Source organism: Falco cherrug, chromosome 15, assembly GCF_023634085.1.
Source record: "Falco cherrug isolate bFalChe1 chromosome 15, bFalChe1.pri, whole genome shotgun sequence".
Lineage (NCBI taxonomy): Eukaryota > Metazoa > Chordata > Aves > Falconiformes > Falconidae > Falco > Falco cherrug.
In genome coordinates this window covers 12,867,280-12,892,571 of record NC_073711.1, presented here as the reverse complement: position 1 = coordinate 12,892,571, position 25,292 = coordinate 12,867,280, and the positions used below count along the sequence as shown (strand labels likewise).

General features: G+C 54.3%; 2 protein-coding genes across 14 annotated transcripts; both read right to left on the bottom strand.

The window, feature by feature from the left end:
* Positions 1-1,284: 1,284 nt before the first annotated feature.
* On the bottom strand, positions 1,285-7,405 carry RAB9B (RAB9B, member RAS oncogene family). Of its 13 annotated transcripts, none has more exons than XM_055727780.1 (5): positions 7,241-7,405; positions 5,585-5,654; positions 5,282-5,440; positions 4,822-5,193; positions 1,285-4,728 (listed from the first exon to the last, which is right to left on the bottom strand). In XM_055727780.1, the coding sequence occupies exons 4-5, from the start codon at positions 4,853-4,855 to the stop codon at positions 4,088-4,090; spliced, it is 675 nt and encodes a 224-aa protein (XP_055583755.1). In that variant the 5' UTR covers positions 4,856-5,193; positions 5,282-5,440; positions 5,585-5,654; positions 7,241-7,405; the 3' UTR covers positions 1,285-4,087. The 13 variants fall into 13 exon arrangements, with proteins under 13 accessions (XP_055583755.1, XP_055583756.1, XP_055583757.1 ...); XM_055727781.1 differs by having other exon boundaries at positions 5,282-5,405; XM_055727782.1 differs by having other exon boundaries at positions 5,282-5,405; positions 7,266-7,283.
* Positions 7,406-23,372: 15,967 nt separating this feature from the next.
* Positions 23,373-24,984, bottom strand: LOC102046090 (thymosin beta-15A homolog). Its single transcript, XM_055727787.1, has 3 exons — positions 24,843-24,984; positions 24,332-24,436; positions 23,373-23,891 (listed from the first exon to the last, which is right to left on the bottom strand). The coding sequence occupies exons 2-3, from the start codon at positions 24,429-24,431 to the stop codon at positions 23,854-23,856; spliced, it is 138 nt and encodes a 45-aa protein (XP_055583762.1). The 5' UTR covers positions 24,432-24,436; positions 24,843-24,984; the 3' UTR covers positions 23,373-23,853.
* Between the last annotated feature and the right edge of the window lie 308 nt (positions 24,985-25,292).

The following is a 25,292-nucleotide window of genomic DNA, read 5'->3' as shown; positions in this document are numbered from 1 at the left end:
ACCAGCCTCCGGAGCTAGGGAAGAGCTGCACTTGGGAAATATACGCTGTGTGCGCAGCCTCCGCCTCCATCACCAAGAGGGTGACCCCAGGGCATCTGCAGCCATGTGGGGCTCCTCAACTAGCAGTTCCAGAGATTTCAGGTACCTCAGCCCACCAAGCAGCTGCGCAGCCTTGCAGCTGCACTACCTGGCCCAGAGCAGCAAAATCCCCCAGAGGGCTGTGGCAGACAGATGGATGGTACCAGGAGACTCCCCACCACTCCTCCCCTTCTACGAGCACACAAGGATATGCTACAGCATCTGTTCCACACAGAAGCAGCTCATTGCTTTCCTTTGCCCTCCACAGACCCATCCGCTCCTCAACCCATGACAAAACCCACTGAGTCCTCTGCTATTGTTTGCAATGGCAAAGTAGGGAATGAGGAAACAGCCTCATAATCGCTCCTGCCTCTGCCCCACATTTTCTTATAAACATCTCACATCACAGGAGTTTTAGACTGTGTGGTTTTAGACAGACCCTCACTGACACTGAGACAGCCTCACCCAATCCCCCCAACTCCTCCAAGGCTGGGACAATCTCCCACCAGGTCGTATTGGCTGCCTGTTCTCAGCTTTGTTTCAAAACAGATGAAGTAAGATGCTAGAGGCCCCCAGATACTCTATTCCACACTTAAAAAGCAGGACTTCCAAGAACTTGAAACCTTATGCTGCTTCTGGAAGTGTGGGTAGGCAAGCAGACATGGGAGAAAAATAAACTAAAAGATTCTGCCAACAGAAACAGCAGGCAAAGACTCTGCAAACACAGAGAATGCCTCCTAAAATAAGCAACCGTCCCGGCAGGACAGCGGAAGAGAACAGTCCCCATATGTTCATTTCTGTCTCAGCAGCCTACGGAAATCATGCCTGGTTACAACCCCCTGCAGCCCAAGGGACCAGTTCCAAGATCGTAGGAAAAAATCAAAGGAAAGTACCCCGGCTTGCTGCTGAGAGCCTAGGCTGAAAATTAAAATGTGGTGACAGAAGGAAGCAATGTGGAGTGTTTCTGTTAGGAAAGTATTTTCTGATACACTTGAAAAGACAAAACTGGTCACTGGATTCAGCTGGTAAATAAGTTATATTCCTTCAACTACTGGTCTAGCTAGGTAGATTCAGGAATAGCCAACTCTTTCAATCCCTTAGTGACTTCTCTCTGTCAGATGCTATAACCAACCCAGTTCCACATCCCTCAGGAGAACAGGAACCGACCTGAACTTTGATAAACCAAGGCGGCAGCCACTTCCTCAATTCACTTGAATACATCCATGTTTTATTTGCTTAAATAAAGGTAGAATCTCAGTTTTACAATTCCAGTTCTGTAGCAATAGCAACAACTGCAGCAGCATGACCGGACACAGGGAGGGGATGGCTGTTAGCACTGAATTTTGCAACAGAGTTCAAAACCCTGGCTCCTTTGGAAATTGTGCGTATCATTTAAAATAAATCAATGCAAATATATTATACTATACCTTTTAAATGTATTTTTAAAACACATAAGCCTAATAATTTATTTTTTTCAAGTCAACAAACCAACGTCTGTTAGGAATAAAAGATGCTGTGTAACACCTTTCGCTGATACATACCATTTGCACAGCCTGTGCACAATGAGGTTCTTGAGCTTCAGCTACCAGCATCAACATGTACCCAGGGTACTGCAAACAGCGTGCTGCACCCATGCCTCCTATGCCACACCATGGCTCATTCAGTCTCTGTCCTCTCCCACGGGAGGTGCCTGCCAGCCCTCACACATATCCCGTGAGATCTGCACCGGGGAAGCGGCAGTTTCACCTCCAGGGAGGTCCCTCAGCAGCCCCTCCGGCAGGGCTGGGCAGTGCCCAAGGGTCTGAGCCTGTTCTGACCCTGGGCCCCTGCACAAACCAGCTGCGGGGGACTATGTCTGTTCAGAGATGTAAATGAGAACCACAAGCACAGAGTCTGGGATCCTGAAGGAACTATCAAGCAGCATTAAACTGAAGAAAAATCTAGAGCCTGGGGAGGTCAGACACTGGTAAATAAACAGTAACAACAACTTCAATAAGCTGTAAAAATCTGTTGCACCTACAGAGGCAGAGCCTTCTCTTACACCGCAAGACCTGGTTTTCCAAAGACTGCAGGCACTCCCTATCTATGCCTGTGAATATGAGTGTCCAGCCCTGTTTAGAAATCAGATCCCTCTAAAGCACTTTGCATTAAAGCTTCAGTCCCTTCCACACGTGACTGCCCTGCGGAGAAGGGCAGGATCGCCCTGAGCTCCCCCAGGAGACTCCCTGCGTGTTCAGCGATGGGGATTAGCTGCCAGCAGCCAGTGAGGGCACACTGCCTGCTCTTAAAACATGACATAAGCGAGGGTGCTCGATTTGAGCTACAAAATTTACCATCCAGTAGCTTATCACAGTGGGAGTTGCATTTGACAGCTAGCGGGTATGTACTCAGGGAAGCTCTCCCTGTGGCAGGGTCCTATGGGCTTATGGGCAAAGCCATAGTTTTGGACAAATGTTTGCATGGGGAGTTGCAGGACATGAGGTTATAATGGTAAAGACAGCAGTCAGCAAGCACTCATCTCTGCTACACAGACAGGTTGGGACTAATACCTATCAGGGGCAGGAGCTGGGATCAGCAAAGCCTGGCATCCTTCTCTAAAGGGTTCCACACCCCACCCCACCCCCCATTTTCCAGCTACTTTGAACAGAGGTGGAACCAGTGCAGCTCTCTCCCCAGTGGACTGACCACAGCAGGCATTAACAAAGGCCAGTTAATTGAGTGGACATCCTCTACCAGTCAAAGCTGTCATGAATTACAGATAAAATGTACTGGATTCCCAGCTAGGGAGGAAGAGCCAGGACAACAGTGTGAGTTAACTGTGCTCAGCAGCACTGCACCTCACACAACAGGTAATAAAATGAATGGTTCTATGTTGCAGCACCCAGACAGGAATGTTCGTGCCAAAGCAACTGAAGACGCTGATCCGCCAGCTAATAAAGCACAGTGGTCACTGGTCCCGCACACCAAGTAAGTGGATTTAACAGCTGACCATGCATGACTCCCCCAGCCACCTGCACACCTAGAAGACATTCCACTCAGCTAACATCTGGTCTGCTAGAGCATATCATCTGGACACGGTGATTACTTGTGACAGAAACCAGCTGAAGTTTCATGCTCCAGATCTCCTGAACTCCTGAGTGACTCTAAACTCTTTGACATGACCTGGCAAGTGTCCACATCAGTATTTTTCATCCAGGGATTCAATGTATGAGAAGCTAGATCGGTGTTTAACCTCCACAAAAGACAAGGAAACATATATTAAACAATAAGCAGTCTCTCCACAAAGTAACACTCACACAAGACAAAGTTAGAGGTGAGGAAAAACAGACCAGTCATAGGCAGCTACAAAGAAGTGATGCTGCCACAAACACAGGTCCATCTCTCTCTCCTTTGTATGTTGCTTCAGATCAGAGCTCTAACAATTTTCAGCACAATTCACTCTCAGGACACAATCCACTTATCCCAAACAAAAACATCTCAGATACACACATCTCAGCCACTCTAGTATTTGCCATTCTCACAGTCAAATGGGCTAGAGTCTCTGCAACAGGTTTCATTCAGTATGCTGAGCAGACTTTCCTTTGGCAGTAAGGTCATGAGTTTAGTGAGTCTAGTATTTTTTTTTTTTTTTGAGTTCAGGACTAAAATACTTCAAAGAGTGTTTAGGGCACTCTCAGCTTTGTTCTGCAGGCAGTTCTTGGTACAGATCAGATCACTACTGTCTTCAGTGAATTTAAAGGACTTCAACTCAGTCCTTTAAACCTGCTAAAAAGCAGGCAGAGATGGAAGCAGGACTACGCTTACATGCTCTTTTAATATCTCCCTCCTGCAGATACATGCTCTGTGCCTGAAAACTCCAGCCAGAATTCAGATGGCGGGGCTGCAACTTCTCAGTGAGCAAACCACCTATTGTCCTTGTGGCCACTCTCCTCAGAGTGCCCCAGAGCTGCCCGTGCTTATACCAATCCAGCCGCCGGCTCCAGCAACATTCCCAAAGCAGTAGCCACTCTTAACAACAGGAAGACCCTGATTTGGAGCTGGAGTGCAGGTCAACGGTGTGGCCCAACATGCAATGCTCTAGCTGTTCCTCCACTGCCAGCACCTGTCGCACAGCCTCCTCAAAGGCCACTGCCACATTGGTGTCATCCTTGGCACTAGTCTCCAGGTATGGATAGTTACCGTTTTCCATGCACCAGGCCTGGGCCTCTTCTGTGCTCACCTGTCTCTCAAATTTGTCTATCTTGTTGCCCAGGACTACAAATGGGAAGTGTTCAGGGTCCTTCACATCAGCATAATAGACAAACTCCTTCTGCCAGTTACTGAGGTTCTCAAAGCTCTGCCGGTCATCCACACTGAAGGTCAGCAGGCAGCAGTCTGCTCCCCTGTAAAAGGGGGTTCGCAGGCTCTTGAATCTCTCCTGTCCCGCAGTGTCCCAAATCTGGAGGGTCACAAAACGTCCATCGACCTCCAAGTCCCGGTTTAAGAACTCCACACCAATTGTGTGGAAAGCCTGTGAGTCAAACTTGTTGGTGACATACCGGTTCATGAGGGAACTCTTCCCAACTCCACCATCCCCAAGAAGAATGACCTTTAAGAGCAAGGACTTCCCACTCATTGCAGCAGGATGGAAGGGTGCAGTACCAAGGCAATCTGTAGGGTTCAGAAAGAGTACAAAACAGCTATTTGACTTGCGGATTCTGCAGGAAGTTGTACACTGAAGAACAGAATACAGTATTTCCATACCCATTTCTGAACAAGTTTTGTACATAGGAGACATTCTGTCTCTTATTAGAGAAATGAGAGCTGATAACTGGACAAGCTTTCAGGCACACAAGTCCTCCAGCATGTCCAAAATGGAAGCACCTGGTCACCACTGTAAGCACAAGGTGAGAACAACTGTTGAGAGTTTAGTGTCAATTATACCACTTTTGATGAAAACTCTGTATCTGAAAGCTTGTCTAGTTTTTCCAAACATACCATCACTAGTTAAACATGTCTTCTGGCCTGTATCCTCAGGCTATCACAGAAACAGCATTATCAACAGGGATCACCGTCATCAGGCCTTCCATTGCACTGTACAATCAATAGCTAAGTAATTTCTCCTGACTTGTTCTACTGGAAGGATGTAAAAGATGTACAGGCCAACATCAATACAACTCATCTGGCAAATGAGTTCTTAATCACCCCAGGAACACTGACTCACCTTACAACTGGAGCTGTGCTTGTTTTCTGCATGCGATCTCCATAGCTCAGAAGGGGTTTCCCAGGCACAGAGACCCAGCTTCTTTGCCATTCATTTCTGGCAAGGCTTTTTGCAAGACAGTATGCTAGGGCACAGGTGCAAGTTCACATTGCAACAACCCTGACACCACAGGTTCCTTAGTCAGCAGTCACAAGAGAAAGGCCAACTGCCAACCAGTCCTCCCGCTCCCAGGGACATTCTGCAAGCAAATGTAAAGGCCTGACACAGAATAAGAAGTTTGTTTGGCTGCCATCTGTACTATACCTGCTCTAGATATACAGTGCTTCTGTCTCCAGGACTGCCCAGGGAACACCTTCCTCCAGCATAACAGTCACTAAAAAACAAACATCAGTAAGTGAGGCTGTCAGCACTAGGTGCACTGCCTTTAAATTTGTAACATTGACCCAGGCTGGAAGAACAACAGCAGAGCTCTAGGAAGCTGAAAATGCAGTAATGATTTATGGACGCTAAGCCCAAAATACGAAAAGAATAAATTGAAGGAGCTCTAGCATGAGCACACAGGCTGCGTAGCCCGTCTCTCCTCAATCCAGGGGACATAGACAGCTTTGATCTGCTTGGCCTGCCTACCCACACACTCTAGAATCTGATCCGAGGACTGAACACATGCCTGAATCTGCTAACCAGAAGGGTGAGACAGCTGGCAAGAGCCTGGTACAAAAAGAGATGGGATTTGGCTTGCGTACAGGTGCTACCAACATTCCTGGAAGGGTGTGGACGCAGAGTGCTGCTTAGTGATGACACCACCAGACCAACAGGCCATCAACCAAAACAGGCGCATTCAACACTGCTCAGACCAGCACTCCTACTCCTTCCAGGCCAAAACACACTCTCTGTATTAATCACAGGGGGGCCTGTTCAGTTTTGTTTCTGCTCTTTTTGCAGCTTTTTCAACCAGTGCTTACTACAAAGCCAAAATCGGAAACTTCCTCTTCAAGTTACTGTGGAAAATGCAGAACTGAAGGCTCACCAATTTCACTTCCCCTGCACAGAAACACCCCAGATCAAGCATGGCTGAACTGACTCGATGGTCCATGGGACATCCGAGCAGCCTCTGCAGTTCTAAAGCAGTGGTTTCAAACCAAAGAAAATTCAAACGTCATAAGCAGCAAACAGGAATTGCAGCATAGGTCCCTGGGGCTAATGGCTTTGGGGAACTCTCCTCTGAGCAGATGAGCTGTTCAAAACCCTTGCTCTTCCTTTTCCAAACCCTTGCTGAGGGGGGTTTAAGAAGGTCCCTGGCCCTTGTCACCAAAGCCCTTCCTGACACACACCATCAGCCCTGACAAGACTTTCCGTTCAGAAATGGTTTGTTAGCAAGCATCTAGCAGACGTTTTAAAAATGACTAATGGGTTATGCTAGGCTACTCCAGAGCCTGACAGGCTACTGACAGACATAACACTGCCATGACACCGACGGGCACACTGCCACCCGTGACACCGCTGTTAGCAACGCCGTTTGCAGCCAGCGTTCGATTAGCCCTTCACAAGCCATTTCGGAGGGTAACCTCGACCTACAACAGGGCCCACACCCTCACGCAGGCCGCCAGCACCTGTTCGCCGGTAAAAACAGCAGGGTGGGTGTGTGGGAGCCGCACGGTAGGCCCCGTGTCCTCCCCTCCCAGCTCCCCAGGACCCGGCTCCCAGCTCCGCAGCGGGCGAGACCCTCCGGCGGGCCCTCGCCGGGCCGCCCGGCCCTCGCCTGACCCACCGCCGGACCTCCGGGCCGCAGGAAGGGGCGAGCGGCCGAGGCGCTGCGCTCCCCCAAGCCAACCCCGGAGCGGCTGCCGGGGCCGCTTGGAAGGGGCCGGGGGAAAGGGGGCTCTGCCAGCCCCAAGGGGTGTCTGGGGGCCAGGGGAAATGGCGCCGGGGCCCCCCGCCCTTACCGCCCCCCGCCCTTACCTCCCTCCGCGCCGCTGCCGCCCACCTGACCCGCCGGGCGCAGGTGCCGGCTCACCCCGCGCCTGCGCAGCGCACGCGCCCTGCCCGCGGCAGCCGCGCGAGGCTGAGGGGCGGGGCCGGGCCCCTCCTCGCCCCGCTCCCGCCCGAGAGCTCCTGGGCGGCCGTGGCGCCGCCGGTCACCCGTGTGCCCCGCCGGTCACCCGCCCGCCCCCCCGCTGCCCCTCACTGCCCGCCTGTCACCCGCCGGTCACCCGCCCGCCCCCCGCTGCCCCTCACTGCCCGCCTGTCACCCGCCGGTCACCCGCCCGCCCCTCGCTGCCCCTCACAGCCCTCCTGTCGCCCGCCTGCCCCTCACTGGCCCGCCGCCCGCCCGCCTGCCGCCCCCCTCGTCCAGTCCCCTCCCGTCCTCTCCCGTCCCCTCACCGCCCTCCTCACGCTCCCCTCCCGTCTCTCTTTTGTCACTTCGTTCCCTGCTCCTGCCACCCCGCTGTCCCCACGCCACCTGCCCGCGGCTGCCCCGGGGCAGGTGCAGTGCGACCCCCGGCCCGGGCCAGGCCAGCAGTACCGGCGGGTGCCCCGTCGCAGCAGCAGGGTCTCCACGGAGCCTGTGTGAGCCCGGGGACACCCTTGCCACAAAAAGCCCCTCGCCTGCCTGCCTGGCAGTTCCCCACACAATGTCGCCACGCAGGGGTGCCCGTGTCCCCATCTCCACGCCCGTTCTGGCTTGCTCAGAAGCCTGTCCCTCGCCCTGCCGGCGGGACCTCAGCTGCTGCGCAAGGGGGACGTACAGAAATAGATTTGCGAATACCCCAAATGGCTTCTCTCTGCTTCCCCATTTAGCTCCGAGGGAGGCAAATGCCTGGCAGCTGCTCGAAGGCGTGCGACTCCCCCCACCCTCACCATCACCCCAGGGACCAGAAGGGAGAATGTCTTAAAGAAGGAGCTTTCTGAGAAAGAGCAGCAAACACAAACATTTCAGATGGTAGAAAGGAAAAACAGTGTCAAGGTCAGCCCAGCTCGGGGCAGACAGCGAGGGAAGGGGGAGGGAGAGACCAGACCCCGGTAGCTGCAGGGGGGGGTGGCGAGGAGCAGCTCCCTGCGCCCCCGCCTCCCCCGGGGAACCATCAGCTCTTCTTCCTGCTCGTGCCTGGTGCCGGCCCAGAGACAGCTCCAAAACCCGGGGACACCCCTCAGCGGGGGCTGCGGGGCGCTCCAGCCACCTTCCTCAAGGAGGCAAAAGCAGAGATCCCTGCCATGGACGCCCGGTGCTTTTTGGCCATCTGAACCCGGCACCAGCCCCAGGGCCGAGCGGGTGCCACAGAAGCGCATCGATTCCTTCCTCCCCGCCCCCCCTTCCCCCCCCCTCCCCCGGGAAAACATGAGATGGGAGGAGGATTTAAATTAAGCCAGGGATTATAGTAATACCAGCCTCGGTGATCTGCTGGAGGCGACAGCGAACAGGAGAATCGTAGCGGGGTGAGGAGGACGTGGCAGGTGCAGGGTGTTGGTAGTCTGGGACCAGGGGAACCTGGGGAATACGAGGGTGCTCCTCGAGCATGTATTTGGTGCCCCAACGTACATGCCAGCACCAGGGTCAGAAGCACAGGATGCTGCTGGTACAGGTGGCAGGTCCAGCCCGCACCACCAGCTGGGGCTCACTCCAAACCAGTCCCATTCCCTGCACCGGTCCTGCCAGGGCCATGCACTGGTGAAGTGAGTCTCTGAGCATGGCTCACCTCCCCCTGCCAGCTCCCTTTGCCTGGCAGCCATTTAATCCCATTATTCATCATTACATATTTATTAGAGCTCTAATTTAGTGTGTAAAAATACTGAGGCCAGGAGGGGTGAGACACCTCCTGAGCAAGACAGAGCTGCCAGGACAGATCCTGCTAAGGCAAGAAGGGCCCTAAGGCTGCTGCAGAGCACCATGCCATACCCTGACGCCCTGGACCACACCGGGCAGGGATGGCAAATACCAAGCCTCAGGGGATGCTGCTTGCTCTTCTGCTGCTGCTGTAGCCACCCCCATAGGGCATTAGCCACCATCCAGGAGTCAGTACAGTACTGGCCACTTTTCTTGTTCAGCGGTCTCTAGGGCTACTCAGATGTCTTTCACTTCTGCAAACTGATTTGACTCATCTTCTTCAGAGGCATCAACGATTTGTCATGTGGGACTCCACACAGCACCTTTCCACTTCCGATGGTTTCCTACAACATGACAGGATCCATCAGTAAACAAAGCATAATGCCTTTCGTCTGATAACTCATTATATGGTGGTTATTGAGCATAAGCCACCTCCTCAGGCAATGGCCACTCCATGATCTCTTCCAGCATTTCTGGGTGGTTGGGTTTTGCCAGTCAAGCTTGTTGTGTGATCAACACTACCAATTTACTCTATGTAGCACTGGTTGCATGACATGTAGATGAGATGTTTAACATCCAGTTTAGCATGGACAACGGAGTGCCAAGAGGAGATATGCTTCTGTACCAGCTTCTGAAGTTGTACGGCTCGACCCCCCTCATATGCTTCTAGTATGTCTTATTCAGTCAAGGTGTGGTTGGCTTCTGATCCTCAATATCCCTGGTTCCAAAATCCTAATGGTCGACCTTGGGTTCCTCCTGATGTTTTCTGCCAGAGGCTCCAGGTGAGACCATGCTCCCCAGCTGCAGTGCAGAGTACATTTTGCACAGCTGGCCCTGTCTGGACAGGCCCAAGAGCTACCGCACAAGCTGTCTCCTGTTTGACATGCTCAAGGGCTTGCTGTTGCTCAAGGCCCCAGTCAAAAGAGTTCTTTTGGGTTAGTCAATACAGAGGGTTCACAAGCTGACTATAACCTGGAATATGCATTCTCCAGAATCCCACAAGGCCTAGGAGAGCCTGTGTTTACTTCTTGCTAGCTGCTGCAGACATAGTTGCCATCTTCTTGATCACGTCCACAGGGACATGATGGTGTCCATCCTGCCATTTCAATCCGAGAACTGCCTCTGCAGGTCCCTTGACCTTATTTCTTTTTATGGTGAAACCAGCCTTCAGAAGAATCTGAATTACTCTTTTTCTTCTGCCTTGTTGCCCCACACGATGATGTCATTAATGTATTGTAGATGTTCAGAGGCATCACCCTTTTCCAGTGCACTTTGGATTAGTCTGTGACAAATGGTAGGGCTGTGCTTCCACCCCTGGGACAGTTTGTTCCAGGTGTCTTGGACACCCCTCCGTGTGAAAGCAAACTGTGGCCTGCATTCTGCTGCCAAAGGAATTAAAAAAAATGCATTGGCATTGTCAACTGTAGCATACTGCTTGGCTGCCTTTGACTCCAGTTCCTGTTGGAGCTCTAACATGTCCAGTTCAGCAGCACTCGGTGGTGGTGTGAGTTCGTTCAGGCCACGATAGCCTACTGCTAACCTCCACCCTTCGTCAGACTTTTGCACTGGCCATGTGGGACTGTTAAAGGGTGAGTGAGTCTTGCTGATCATTCCTTGGCTCTCCAGTTGATGAATCAGCTCATGGATGGGAGCCAGGAAGTCACAGCTCGTGTGATACTGCGACCAGTGCACCGTCCCGGTGGCATCTGGCACCCGCTGTTCTTCAACTCGCAGCAATCCCACCATGAAGGGATCTTCCAAGAGGCCAGGCAGGGTAGATCGCTGTTTGATCTTCTCGGTGTTCACAGTGGCTACACCAAAAGCCCACTGGTACCTCTTGGGTCCCTGAAGTACCCTCTCCTGAGGCAGTCATGCCAAGAATACAAGGGACCTCTGGGCTGGTCACAATGGGGTGCTTTTCCCACCTGACCCCTGTTAAGCTCACTTCAGCCTCCGATACAGACAATTCTTGACACCCCGCCACTCCAGAGATCCGCATGGGTTCTGTGCCTCTGCACCCTGATGGCACCAGCGTACACCGTGCACCAGCGTCTACCACAGCCTTATACTTCTGTGGGTCTGATGTGCCAGGCCATCGAATCCACACAGCCCAGCATACCCAGTCACCCCTTTCCTCCTCCTGGCCAAAGGCAGGGACCCTCTGTTCCTGTTCCTGGTCAGAGTATTCACTGTCTGACCCTTGCAATGCCAGGCCAGAAGTCCCCTCACCAGGGGCAATGGAGGTGACCTCAGTCTTTCTATGTCTGGGAGATCGCTGATTGCCTTCTTGTGTCTCTACAGCAGCAAAGCTGACAGGCTCCTTGCGTGGCCCCTTTGTAACAGCTGCCTTCCCTCCCAGTTTGCATACACGGGCTTCCAGCTTGAAGGTGGGTTCACCATCCCACTCCCCATTGTCCTCCCCCTTGTCACACAGGAAGAACCAGAGTGCAGCTCATGGCATGTGCCTGGGGCTCCCTTTCCCCTGACCCGGGCAGGAGGGGACTGACCTCTTGGGGTGCCCCTGACAGCCAAGGTGCTGGCCTGTAGGGGTCAAGAGGGACAGAAACTTTCTTCAAAGTTTTGGAGCCCAGAAGACACTCTCTCCACAGCTGGTGTATCCATATCTGGACAATACATCGCTGCCAAGCTGTTAAGAGTATCACTTTGATTCATGGCCTGTGTGCACAGGCCATCCTCTGGATCTTTGGAGACCTCATCACTGTCTAGGTCACTGTAGATGACTTCCAGCACTGCTAATTCTCTCAGCTACTGGATGTCTTTGGCTGTGGTAGTCCACTTTCCTGAGGAGTTCACAAGACTTTGCTTGAATGGGTATCTTGCACTCAAACTCAAGAGGAGTTGCCTCCAGAAACTGCAAATTGCTGCTTCTTTTCCAATTCCTCTCTCAATTCCCTGGTTCCTAGCAAGGGATCCCAGCTGCTGGGCTTCCCTGCATTCCATTTGCTGACCGTCAGCCCCATTGCCCCAGCATCGGAGCCGCCAGGCAGCAATCCACTCACCCAGCTGGCGGCTGTACTCCTTCCACATGTCTCAAAGTTCTGATGAGGTCAGAGACAGAGACCAGGTAGGTTCCTATTTCTTACCTGAATTCCCTCACTCCTTCGTTCAATTTCCTTGCCAAAGGACCAGCTTCTTGATTAAACCCTTCCTCTTCCTCCTCCTCTCTTACTCATTGGTGATATGGACCCACTGACCTCCTTGTCCGTTTCTTTTTCACTACGGGGACAATTACTGTAGTTGTTGTTGTTTGGGTCCCCACCTCAACCATGGTGTCCTCAGATGTGGTCTGGATCCCTATCTCTACCATCATGCCCTCAGGTGTAGTTTGCATCCCAGCCTTAGTCAAGGTGTTCTCAGAGGTGGTGTGGGTCCCTGCCTTAATCACAGTCCTCTGACAGTACCGAACTGCAGCTCGGCAGGCACAGGCCAAGCCCCAGCAGTGCTAGAAGCTGCTGGTTTTTACTGGTAGGCAAGGCACCCTTCTATCCAGTGGCACATCAGTTTGCCTGCTCGGGTGTAAAGTCCCAGGCTACGGGAGGTGATAACCACGCCAGGCACCTACCCAAATCTTTCCATGCACCCTGCCACCCAGGGACCCCTGCCACCCAGGGACCCCTGCCACCCAGGGACCAGCCGCCTCAGGGCATGCTTCAGCATCACCTCACCCAAAAGTTGTCTTCTCCTACAGCAGGATGACACCACATTCCACAACCCCCATAATATGTTAAGTGTTAGTAATGTTAAACAGCTCACATAAGGGTGAGCAAGGACCTCAGGAGCCTGCACCATAAAACCACCCACATCAATCCCAGGCAGGAAGAGGGAGATGCATTCCCTCACCCTTTCCACAAGACAGCTCCCCCAGCACAGCAAGGCCACCAATGCCAGGGCAAAGCACACAGCCATTGTTTGTACTAACACGTTCCCAAGCTCAGCAAAACAAGCAGCGCAGCCAAAAAAACTCCATGACCCATGCAGAAGCTTACTACTTAACGACTACTATAGCTATAGCACACTTACTACAAAACTGCTGTTGTCTCCTGCCTTACACTGGGCACCAAAAAGGACTGTAAGTTGTTGGGGCTCTTGCTGTATTGAATGATTATACTGAACTCTGAAGCAAGTGGAAAAATACTGAAGAAATAAGACGAGGTTACGGCCAGAACAGTGGGATGAAGAAAAAGGAGCAAATTGCAGATGTTTGCTCAAAAGCAAGGCCAACGGGACGTGATAAGAGGAGCTGGGAAACCGCAGAAAGGAGCCTACGTGCCAGAGAAAGCAGAAACAGAAATCTTCCCAGTAAACAATTGTTAACCAATCATATTATTATACGCTTGTAAAATAGCCAACCACATTATTGCACGCTTATAGAATGCCTTATAAAAGTCTACCTGGTTTGTACAATAAACGGATCAGATCTTGAACTCTGTGAGTATTTGAATCTGACTCCCGCTCGCCCGAAATGCCCGCAGCATCTGGTGACCCCCGACGTGATCCGATGAGGGTCGACAGGATCGGTTAAAAGTCAGGAAGATTCATTAAGGATCGTGTTACAAGCTGCGGAGCCGGCGAGGATCCTGCTGCCAGCGGAGAGAGAGCTGGGCGCCCGAAGAAAGGCGGAACGTGCACGGCTGACCGGTGAGTCAGGAAATTTAAGCAGGATGGGAATCACTGCATCAGTGGTGGAAAAAGCAATCGTAGACAGTTTGATGAAACTGGCAGAAAAAACTGAAACGCCAGTCTCACGGCAGGCAGTAGTTGATCTGCTATGTTGGAGTCGCCGCCGTGGTTACCTTGCTTCTATGCAAGATATATATAATAATGAAACATGGAAGAAAGTAGGAGAGGACTTATGGGAATCTGTGCAAGTTGGGACTAAGGGGGTAAAGACTTTGGCTCGCACGTATCGAGCTGTACGGGGTATGGTCGCGCAATTACCACCCTGGTGTCCTGAAAAGGAACAAGCGGCGAGCGGCGGCGTGCGGCCCGGCAGGCCCCGTCCCGGCCGCGGTTTCTCTCCAAGGCGGCACCCCCCCCCCCCCCCTCCACCCCCCCCCCCGCTCCGATCGGCGCCATGGCGATGCAAGCGGCCAAGCGAGCTAACATCTGGCTGCCCCCAGAGGTCAATCGGATCCTTTATATTCGGAACCTGCCGTATAAAATCACAGCGGAGGAAATGTATGATTTATTTGGGAAATACGGACCTATTCGACAAATCAGAGTTGGAAACTCTCCTGAAACAAGAGGAACAGCTTAAGCTTCTCAAGGAAAAATACGGACTTGATTACAAACCCCTCCCCCCCCCCCCCAAAAAAAAAAAAAAAAAAAAAAAAAAAAAAAAAAGAAAGGAAAAAAAAAAAGGAAAAAAAAAAAAAAAGAAAAAAGAAAAAAAAAAAGAAAGAAAAAAAGAGAAAAAAAAAAGAAAAAAGAAAAAAAAAGAAAGAAAAAAAAAAAGAGAAAAAAGAAAGAAAAAAGAAAAAAAAAGAAAGAAAAAAGAAAAAAAAAAGAAAGAAAAAAAAAAGAAAAAAAAAGAAAAAAAAAGAAAAAAAAAGAAAAAAAAAAGGAAAAAAAAAAAAAAGAAAAAAAAAAAGGAAAAAAAGTGCTTCAGATGTCACCTACAAGAAATGCGTTTCTGCTTTGAACTAGCTTTTGAGCCTTTGGGAGTAAACTATACGGCTATAAATCAATCATATTGGGGTTGGTTAGATAAGAAGTATAATGACACGAATTTTGGCTTTAGTGATAACTGTACCTGGTGGAATACTACACTTGTTAAAAATATGTATTTTTTGCAACAGTTGATTTACCGTTTAAATGTATCAATTTATTTACCTCAACAAGAATTGAGGGTGGTTGAGGGATTTATTGAAACAAGGTCTGTCTATATTGTTGTTTGTTATTCTTTTGTTACTTTTAGTGCCTTGCCTTTTACAATGTTTTCAGAGCTGTGTGGAACGTAATATTAATGCTGTATTTAAAAAGAAAGGGGGAGGTGTTGGGGCTCTTGCTGTATTGAATGATTATACTGAACTCTGAAGCAAGTGGAAAAATACTGAAGAAATAAGACGAGGTTACGGCCAGAACAGTGGGATGAAGAAAAAGGAGCAAATTGCAGATGTTTGCTCAAAAGCAAGGCCAACGGGACGTGATAAGAGGAGCTGGGAAACCGCAGAAAGGAGCCTACGTGCCAGAGAAAGCAGAAACAGAAATCTTCCCAGTAAACAATTGTTAACCAATCATATTATTATACGCTTGTAAAATAGCCAACCACATTATTGCACGCTTATAGAATGCCTTATAAAAGTCTACCTGGTTTGTACAATAAACGGATCAGATCTTGAACTCTGTGAGTATTTGAATCTGACTCCCGCTCGCCCGAAATGCCCGCAGCAGTAAGTGGGTTGACCTTGGCTGGATGCCAGGTGCCCACCAAGCCACTCTATCACTCCCCTCCTCAGCAGGACAGGGGAGGAGAAAATAAGATGGAAAAAGTCGTGGGTCAAGATAAAGTCAGTTCAAGAAAGCAAAAGGCTGTGTGCAGAATCAAAGACAAACAAAAGATGTCCAGCCACTTCCCGGGAAGCAGGGCTTCAGTATGCATAGTGGTTGTTCCAGAAGACAAACATTTTGATAAGGAATGCCTTCCACCTCCTCCTCCTTTCTCTTACCTTTTATATCTGAGCAGAGGTCATATAGTATGGAATATCCCTTTGATCAGTTTGTGTCCCCTCCCAAGACCTTGCCCACCCCCAGCCTAGCGGTGATGGGGGCAGTGCTGGAGAGACAGCCGTGATGCTGTGGGAGCGCTGCTCAGCACCAGCCAAAGCACCCTGTGTTATCAGCACCGCTCCAGCCACCAGCACAAGCTCAGCACTGTGAGGGATGGTAGGGGGGAAATTAACTCCATCTCAGCCAGACCCAGCACAGCATCTTGGGAATAAATATATTTTACAAGTGAAAGGAGACCTCCAAGGAGGCTAACCATGGCTTGATGGGTTGCCAACGGTGTCACAGCCACTGTCTCATGGCTCCGCCATCCTAGTGTGGTGGCACAGTCTGGTGGCGCAACGCAGTGTGGCTTGCTTGGCCACGCAGTGGGGAGGGGAGCCTGGACCCTCTCCTGTGGAAGTCTGGCAGGACAAGGAGAGAATTGAATAGGAGGTGAATTGCAGAAGTGGGGCTCCCTGCTGAGCTCCCTGGCAGAGAGTAGCGGGGTGGAGGTAGTGGGAAGCTGCTGGGAGGGCTGATGCTTCCCATGGTGCCTGGGAGCCTGAGCCCTGGTCTCAAGGATGAAGCAGGAATAGGTTTGTCTGGGCATGACCTTGCACTCATGGGAAGCCTGCCGAGAGCCGGCATCACCCCAGCACTGCAGGGCCAGAATCCTGCCTGCGGGCCCTGGACACCACCACCAGGGGATTTGTCTGGAGATGGGGACGTTGCCCAGGAGCCGTGTGCCTGGCACAGACTGCCAGAGCAGTGCGGGCAGCACCAGGGCAGTGTAGCAAGGACTCTGCAAGGCGCCGGGCTCCTGGAGCAAGAGAGGCTTTGCTCCCCTGAGCTTGGCTGCGTCCCTGTCCAGATAGGCTGCGACACATGTGCCTGCCACCTGGCTCTCACTCCCAGCTCTGAGTGTTACGACAAACACGGGGAAGCTGGTGCCAAGGTGAGGAGCCCTGATACAGCCTTGTCCCTGCTGCCAGCCCATGGCCACACAAAGCACTGCCAGCTCATGCCCTGATGAACTCATCCCCCATCCTGTGCTGCAGCTGGGGCTTGGGCCTCTTCCTTTGTTCCAGAGCCCGGCTCTGCAGCTGCTTCTCCAAGGCCAGTACCTGGTAGCAGCTCCAGCCCATGGCACCCACTCTGAAACACCCCCAGCACTTCCCCCCCAAACAGCCCTGCCACCCCTAGCCTTGGCCACCCCCATCTCCCCGGAGCCCATGGCTCTGAGCACAGGCTTCCAGGCACCCCAACACCAGTTTCCACCCCAGGACCAACATAGCCAGAGCAAAGCCGGGGAAGCCTCTCCCCCCCCCCCCGCCAAGGCATCCCCCTGTACCCCACACAGCTCAAGCTGCCCTAAAGAAGTGCCCTGTGCTGTTTTCGGGAGCTGGGCTGAGGGAGCAGGGAGAGGAATGTGCCTGGGCTGCTGAGCCACCTCCCTGAGACACAACACTGCAAGCAGGGTCTTGCCCCAGCTCGACCGCAGCCCTGCGGCTAGCAGTGTCACCATGAGCTGCGTGCCACTGCCACAGCCTTTGTCATGACCTCTTCAGCCCTTCCCAGCTCACCCCCAGAGCCCCTTGGCTGGTTGTGAGGGATGTGTGGGGTGACAGGGTAGCAGAGCAGGCAGCACCACAGAAGGAAGCACCAGCCATAATTTTACCCTGATGTAGGTGAACAGGCAGGCTGGGGCTTTGGGAAGCAGCACAAGGCATCTGTTGCAACAGGCTTATCTGCTGCCCATCGCTCCTGCACTGGCTCCTGGAAAGCTGCAGAGGCGGCTGGCAGGCACCAGCTTGTGGCCTTGCAGGGGGGAGCCTGGCCCCTGCTGCACGGGCTCTGCTCCAGGGTTTGCAGCAAAGGCACTCAACGGCAGAGTGGGCTTTGTGGCAGCAGGGACAGAGGAGGCGGACAGAGAAGCACATGGCATCCCGGCTGCTGCCTCTTGGCAAGGAAAGCGCTTGGGCAGAGGGCCAGAGGGAAGCCACTCCTGCTGCTGCTTCGGAGGTGCCTCTGCCCTGTCCGCAGGTGATTTTGGGGGAAGCAACAAACGGCCCTGTTCCCACGCTGACCCCCTGCTTCTGTCCTGCACTGCACCCTCTGTGCCCAGCTTGTACCCTGCACCATGCTCTCCACACCCAGGCTGTCCCCGGGTCCCCATGGGCAGCGGGACATTCCCCCACAGGCTCATCCAGGCAGGCTTGGAGCTGTGACACCACATGGTGCCACGAGCACCAGCAGTGGCACACCCAGCTTGGGGACAGCAATGTCACTGGAGAGAGGACACCAACCACTGCCTTTGTCCAGACAAAGCAAGGCGATGCCACCTCACAGTTGACACCCACCATGGAAAGGCTTTGATTTTGTTTTTCTACCCCTTGAGGTTTCCTCACATCATGCAGGCACTTGCGCAGTCGATAGCAGTCTCAGGCACTCCTGGCAAACCCCAGCCAGCCGTGCCACAGCCTGGGTGCTGGATGCATCCCTGCTGCCATCACTGCCATGGGTTTGAGCCCCCATCTTGTCTCCTCCCAGCGCCCTGGGGTGCCGTACTGCAGCTGCTGCCTGTAGAGAGGAATAAATCACAAAGTGGGGGCTATGCATTGGGAGCAGGGAAACAAAATGGCTTTTCATGCCATAATCCTTTGTAATAAAGCACCAGGGGGAAGAAAGACGATAAACAATGTCTCCTGTGTGAGCCAGCTGCTTCCTAAAATAAAGCACTCCTCCATCAGCTGCCCCGGCTCGGGCACAAATGCGGGCACTGCTGCATGACACCACAGCTGTATCCCCCCGCAGGAGCATGTGCTCCTGCAGCTCCCAGCACAGCCCCATGGGCCCACGGGAATCTGCAGAATGCAACTGGGGGGGGACAGAAATGAGCAATTAATTCTGGCTGCTGCTTGGGAGCAGGCTGTGAGCCACCGAAGGGCTCAGCAGCCCCAGGCGCCAACAACACACACGCCACTTGGCAAAGGCACGCAGCAAAGCTGCTCCCACCTGCACCCTGCACCGGCAACAACCTGAGCAAATGCGGGGAGCCTGGGAGGGTGTGGGGTGGCTCAGTGCATAACTCCCAGCTTTATTTAGACCTGAATGCTGGCAGGAGCCTGGTCCTTGCTGGGGCTCCGGAGGAGAGGGCAGGAAGCTCTGAGCACTCCTGGTTCATCATTAGTCAGGCTGAGTCCTCTCTGGCAGGAGATAAGTAAGCTCCTGCCGGTAAACCTGACCTCCTGGGCATTATTTCGAGAGCAGCAATAACTTCTCTGCTTCTAGGGGTGGTGTTGGCGTGTGCTGAGTGTGGCGGCTCAGCTCTGCCAGCCACCACACAGCCTACAGGTGAGTTTACCAGTGTGGCTGTCTGAAGGTTCCTGGCTCGCTGTGCTGGTGCCTTTGCAGCCACTGGTCAGGGATGGTGGCTTTCCTGCCTCAGGGCCATGGGGGCTCCCCAGCATGGCATCGCTCCCTGCCACAGGATGGGGACAACTTGTCTGTTAATCCTCTCCCTGTGTCACTGAGTGTCCCGAGGGGACTGTCTGACCTACAGTGCCATGTCATACGTGCTCTCCCACCCTGTGGTGGCCTCCCATCAGCTCCATTCCCAAAGGACCACAGTCACCAGCTCGCACAACACTTTCATTTCCCTGTTACTGCTCAGTCTCTTCTGCTTTCCCCTTTGAAAGCCAAACATATACCTACCCCCATGCATGCACACATTCAGGCATATATTCTCCCTAACAACTCCCAGCAGAGGTTTTCCCTGGCAGCTTGTGCTTGCTGCCCCCTCGCCCCCTCTCTCCACCACTGCCACCACAGTGTTTGAGCTCTGCCCTTGGCAGTGCATCCACCCGGGCAGGGGACACCTGATGGGGAAGGGCTGACCCGAGTGACTCAGAGGCAGTGACACATTTTCCCTGGGGATGCAGGGAGTCGTGAAGGGGGGGTGTGTGTGACCAGGACATGGGAGAGCTGCAGCATCTGTCCAGCCGCATGGGCTGGCTTTGCCTTATCCTGTTTGCTCTGGTGATAAACCCACACCTTCCAAGGGGACGTTTGCTTGGACCGACTGTCCAAGTGTGGGCAGTGTGGGCTGGAGCTGGCAATTCCCTGCTGTCCAAACCCAGGAGCTGCCCCAGACCCTGGTCACCACCACCTCTTGGCTCTCACCACTTTCTGCTGCAGCTCTGGGGGCTGCCAGATGGAGAGTGGCCAAGGGAAAACCCCGGCTGCCAGCACGCAACAGCCTCCCTCGCACTGGGCCACCTGCACAACAAACCAGCACCAGTGGTGCTGCAGGATGCGCAGAGGGTGCCACAGCCTGGCAGGGTGGGTGCACGGCTGGGAGGAGGGGGACACCGGGTTGCCTGGTGTGGGGCCATGCACAAGCTGACTAAGGCACCTCCTGAGAGATGGGGTTGTGATCCTTCACACAAGCATCTATGGGGCCACATCCTCTCCTGGCTGAGTCAGAGGGGATGGAGCAGCAGCAGGGCAGGAGCCCATCGCAGCCACAAGCTCTGAACTGAATTCACCCTGTGCTGCTGATCACCAGGTATTTGCCCAAATTCCTCCTGCTGGTGACTCAGCTTCCTCCTCCTCCCTCCTCTGCAGTGCTGGCCACAGCTCACCACCTGATCGAGGTGGAAGGAACCTGCCCTGGGAGCAGCGGGATAGGCCTCAGCTGGGGAGAGGCATAGATATTGCCAGGAGGAGCTTACACATAAAACTTACCTGGTGCCCAGCAAGGGAGGGCGGCATCAAGCCCTGCCAGGAAGACCTCCTGGGATGGCATCCTTTGTGCATGGGTGGCTGCTGAGGCAGCCCATGCTGCCCGAGCTGCCCATCCTGCTGGAGCCACCACATTTCTAGGGGACATCAGCCTGGCAAGTGTCCTGGCCTCCCACACCACTGGCAGCTGTGTGCCCATACGTGCCAGGGTGAAAAAGGGGGGTCTGGGGCAGGGAAGGAGGGAAAGTGTTGATATAAAGGGCTTTTCTGTAATGTTTCTCACCTTACTAGCTGATCCTCTGCTTACAACAAGGACATTTTGGGTACGGAGTTGCAAAACAACTTTCTCTTCATCCTCAGACCTGAGGATACAGGGTTTGGGCAATGTATCTGCTACTTCTCCATGTACCATTCTGGTAGGGGTGGAGATGGGAGAAGTGCTTGGGGCTGCCCTCATTTTAGGTGGGCACAGCCACATCAGCCATATGACCCACCGAGATGGGTTTGCTGGGGCTGGGGAGCTGCCCCCAACTCCAACCGTTGTTCCTGGGCCTGTGCTGAGGCTGCCAGGCCCTGGAGTGGTTTCCTTAGGGCATTAATCCCATGTCTATCTAAACTTGCATCGCTGCATCCCTGGGGTGGCCACAGTAAAAAAGCAACCTAAACCTAGGTGCATCAGCACCCCTGTTCTCACCCCATGGGTCCCCAGGATGCAGCAAGGTGGTCCCACGGACCAGTGCCGCAGGCTCAGGGCCAGTGCTGGAGCATTGCTGGCTCCTGGAGCCATCAACCCTATCACCTGAGGCAACTACAATCAGCAGGTGCCTGGGGCACCTGGCACCCCCCTGGGCCAAGTCTCTGCTGTCCATGTGTGCAGCACGGGGTGAGGAGGTTTTTGTGAGCATGACAGTGCCAGGGATGGGACACTCATGCTGTGACCTTGCAGGGGTCCAAATGACTCAGGGGGAGTTAACTTGACCAATGGTTTTCTGTGTGTGCAGCGTGGCCCATTGCAGTGTGGCTAAGAGTGTGCAGGAGGGAGAGGCACTGGGGCAGTGTTGGGAGCAGCCACGGTACCGTGAGCAGCCGCCAAGACCTCACTATCCCCAGAAGTCCCACCGAGGAGAGGGGGTCAGCTCTGCCACTTTGAGTTTCCATGCCAAAAGCTTCAACTGGTTCAGCTCATGCTCTGGCTTTCGGGGATGGGGAAAGGGCTCAGGATGGCTTTACCTCCGGGTTTGACCCAATTCCCAGCCTGGGTGCATCAAGTGGCCAAGGGATTGCAAAGCATCTCTGCAGGAGGTGGAAATGCTGAAGCAGTTCCTTAACCTTTAATGGTCTGTGAGCCCTGTCTGCCGCTCCAAAGCCCAACTCTTGCTGACATGACTTTTCTACCTTCTGCTTTCACAGAAGGGTCCAAAGAGGCCTGCTGCCTGCTCCCCAGCACAGAGCTGAGCCTGCCCTGCCTGGCAAGAACGACCACTACCAGGAAGGGGCAAGCTCCGTCGGGGCAATGAGCGGCTGCTGCCACCCTGACAGCCTGCACCAGCAGTTGGCACCGGGAAAAGGTTTCCCACATCCAGGATAGGGTGCTGTCCTGGGAACATTAGGATGCTGAAGGGGCATGGACACCCTGGCATGTGCTGGGCTACCTAGTGCTCAGCCCAGTGTAGCAGCAGCCCCAGCTGGCCTCAGCATCGCTCCCCACCGCCCTCTTCCCACAGAAAACCCCACATGCTGTCCTGACAGCGCAGCAACACCAGCCTCTTACCTTCAGCTCTTTCAATTCCGCTTTTTAAGGGTGAAGGCAGTTGCAGCCACACAAGCAGTGTTATTTGCAGCCCTTTGCAGGCGATGTGGGTGGAGGTAGTAGGCAGATAGGCACCATGTCCAGACAGGCACAACAGCCCTGTTTGTTTCCAGTTAACAAGGCTCACTGGGGACACTGGCCAAAACTGCTAGTTGGCCAGTCTGCCTCCACCTCCTCCATAAGCAGCCTGTTCAGTCACCCTGCAGGCTGGGTGGAGGTGAGGAAATCCAGGCAGCACCCAGGAAACCTCACCATAGACCTGGAGGCAGTGTCAGACTCCATCCAGCTCCCCCTTGCCCACACTGTGCTGGAGGTTGACTGCAGGACACAGGGATCTCCACTTCTGCAGGGCAGGGTTGGGATCAGCCTAGAGGGTACCCAAGGGATCTACTGCATTAATCTGTCCTTACAAGGCTGCAAAAACCTCCTTCAACCAAGGGCAGGAGCCGAAGTTGGCTCAAGGTGAAGCAAAGGGCTGTGCCAGGCAGCGAGGGGAGATTTGCTCTGAGAACCGTGTGGACTGAGCCAGCCTGGCTGCAGCACCAGCAGGACTCAGGCCAGCATCCACACTGCCAGCACAGGTATTTCTCCAGCTGCACAGGTGAGGAGCCAGCCCAGCTCCACAAATTATATTCTAGGCAGGGGACACCAACCTCTTTGAAGCAGGAGGCTCAGCCTTCAGGTAGGAAGGCTCAGGTTAGCCTCTACTTGAGGGTGCAGCAACAAACTGCTATGATGGTGGGATTGCTAGTAGAACACAGTGGCCTTAACCAGCTGAGACCCCAGCCCCCTCACCACACCAGCAATGCTCATGGCTCTGGTCTCCCCCAGGCCACAGGGACCGAGCTGTACACAAACACCAAGCCAGACTCGCTCTGCAAGGAACCATCCTGTAAGAACAACAGCAAGCAAAGACCTTCCCACCACCAAGGGCAAGCCAGGCTGCAGCCTGAACTTTTAACAGAGAAGAAGCCACAAGCCACAGGTAGGTCATTACATTTTTTATTTTATAATAAACTTATCATTTTTCCCCCCCCAAGGAAGACAAAAAACTGTGAGTGAGGCTACAAAATGCTGTTGGTGAAGACTATGTGAGACAGACCCAGGCCATAGGTCAGGCCAGAAAGGATCCCCACTCCCCAAGGCAGAAGGGGACCGTCCCCAGGAGCCTCTATAGCCCTTGCTCACCTCCCCACTGCATTACAGCAAGATCAGTGCTGTCAACAGGAGTTGGCTGAGCAGCAGAGATGGAGTTGGGCCAGGCTACTGATGGACTGAGAGGGCCATGCTTTGTTCCACCCACCCGCCAAAGCTGCCAGCAAGGTGGGACAGTGGATTAGGCGATGGAGCCGTTTTCTACACATGATGTAAATTAAAAACAAAAAAAAGACCAAACAAAAACCCCACACATGATTAATTCAAAGCAAAAAAATCAAGTAGTAGCTCTTCCTGCCAGGCCATCTCACTCTAGGAAGACTTCACACATTCCTTCTCCTGCTCAATAGCTGCAAGAGAAGAGAGGTCCATTAATCTCCGGTGCTTTTTTGTGGAAACACCTACTGGAGAAGGTTGCAGAGCCATCACTAAGGCCCTCGCACCCAGTTTTGTAATTTGACCACAAGCAGGGTAGACAAACACCTCAAGTCTGAAGGTGATGACACACACGGGTGTGACAGCAAATTGGGCACCTGCCTTCAGCTCTCCTCAGGAAGCCATGGCCCGAGGCAGCAGCTCAGGCAGCAGCCCTCCGCCACTCCGCCACCCCAGAGGGCTGTACCCTGACCGCTCACCTCGGGGCCAGCGGCCTCCCCTGGGACAGAGCCTGACCACCCCAGCCCACCTCCCTCTGCCGGCCGCCCGGGCGGTGAGACCCGCACCCGGGGGCGCCGCGGGCCACACGTGCCCCCCGCACAGCCAAGCGCTGCCCGGCCCCGGCCGCACTTACTCTCCTTGGAGGGCAGCGTGTTCTTCTCCTCCGTGTTGGTTTTCTTCAGCTTCTTCTTGTCGAATTTCTCCACCTCCGAGAGGTCTGGCTTGTCGCACATTTTGCCTGCGAGACACCCCACGCCCCGTCCCCCGAGGTCAGCGGAGGTGCCCGGGGGTGTCTCCGGGGACGGGGCTCAGCAGACAATGGGCGGCCCGCCCGGCCCCCCCGCCCGGCCTCCGCCGCGGACAATAGCGCAGGGCGGGGCGCGCCGCCGCCCCGGGCACCGCGCCGCTCCCCGGCTCCGGGCAGCCCCGCACCGGCGGGGGCACCTCCCGCATCCCCCGCGGGAGCCCGCCCCAGCCGCGCTCCCCGCCGCACGCTGACCGTCCCCACCCCGCGACCCCCCCCGCCCGCAGCCCCCGTACACGGGGCGCCCCTCGCCTGGCAGCAGCCCTACGTGCGGCACCCCCCATCCCCGGCACAGCCCGCACGCACCGGCTGCCCCGCGGCGAGAGCGCCGCCGCCGTACCTGCCGCCGCTGCCCGCTACGTCCCGCTCCGCTGCGCTCCCAGGTGAGGCTGGACCGCGCGGTGCGGGGCGGCGCTTTATATACCCCGGCCGCCGCCCAGCCCGTGCGCCCATTGGCTGCGCGCCGCCCGCTAGGCCTGCTGGGAAGTGCAGTCCGCCCGCTGGCTGCCGCGGCCGCGCGACCCCGGGGGGGAACTGCCGCTCCCGAGGTGCCCCGCGCGGGGCGGGGGGGGGGGGGAGGGGCGGGCACGGCTCCCGCGGGCCCTGCACACGCAGAGCCCGCGCACACCCAGCGCTGCACACACGCACAGCCCTGCACACACCCTGTATGCACACACAGCCCTGCAAAGGCACAGCCCACATGCATCCACTCCTGCACACATCCACCCTTGCTCACACCCTGCCCACACACAGCCCTGCACCCCCCCTTCCACACACCCCCCCAGCCACT

Excerpts from the sequence above, each read along its gene's own strand:
- RAB9B (XM_055727780.1), bottom strand. The coding sequence starts at position 4,855 with ATGTCTCCTATGTACAAAACTTGTTCAGAAATGG. Across the intron at positions 4,729-4,821 it reads CAAAACTTGTTCAGAAATGG|ATTGCCTTGGTACTGCACCC; the intron begins GTATGGAAATAC and ends TGAACCCTACAG.
- LOC102046090 (XM_055727787.1), bottom strand. The coding sequence starts at position 24,431 with ATGTGCGACAAGCCAGACCTCTCGGAGGTGGAGAAATTCGACAAGAAG. Across the intron at positions 23,892-24,331 it reads CACGCTGCCCTCCAAGGAGA|CTATTGAGCAGGAGAAGGAA; the intron begins GTAAGTGCGGCC and ends CTTCTCTTGCAG.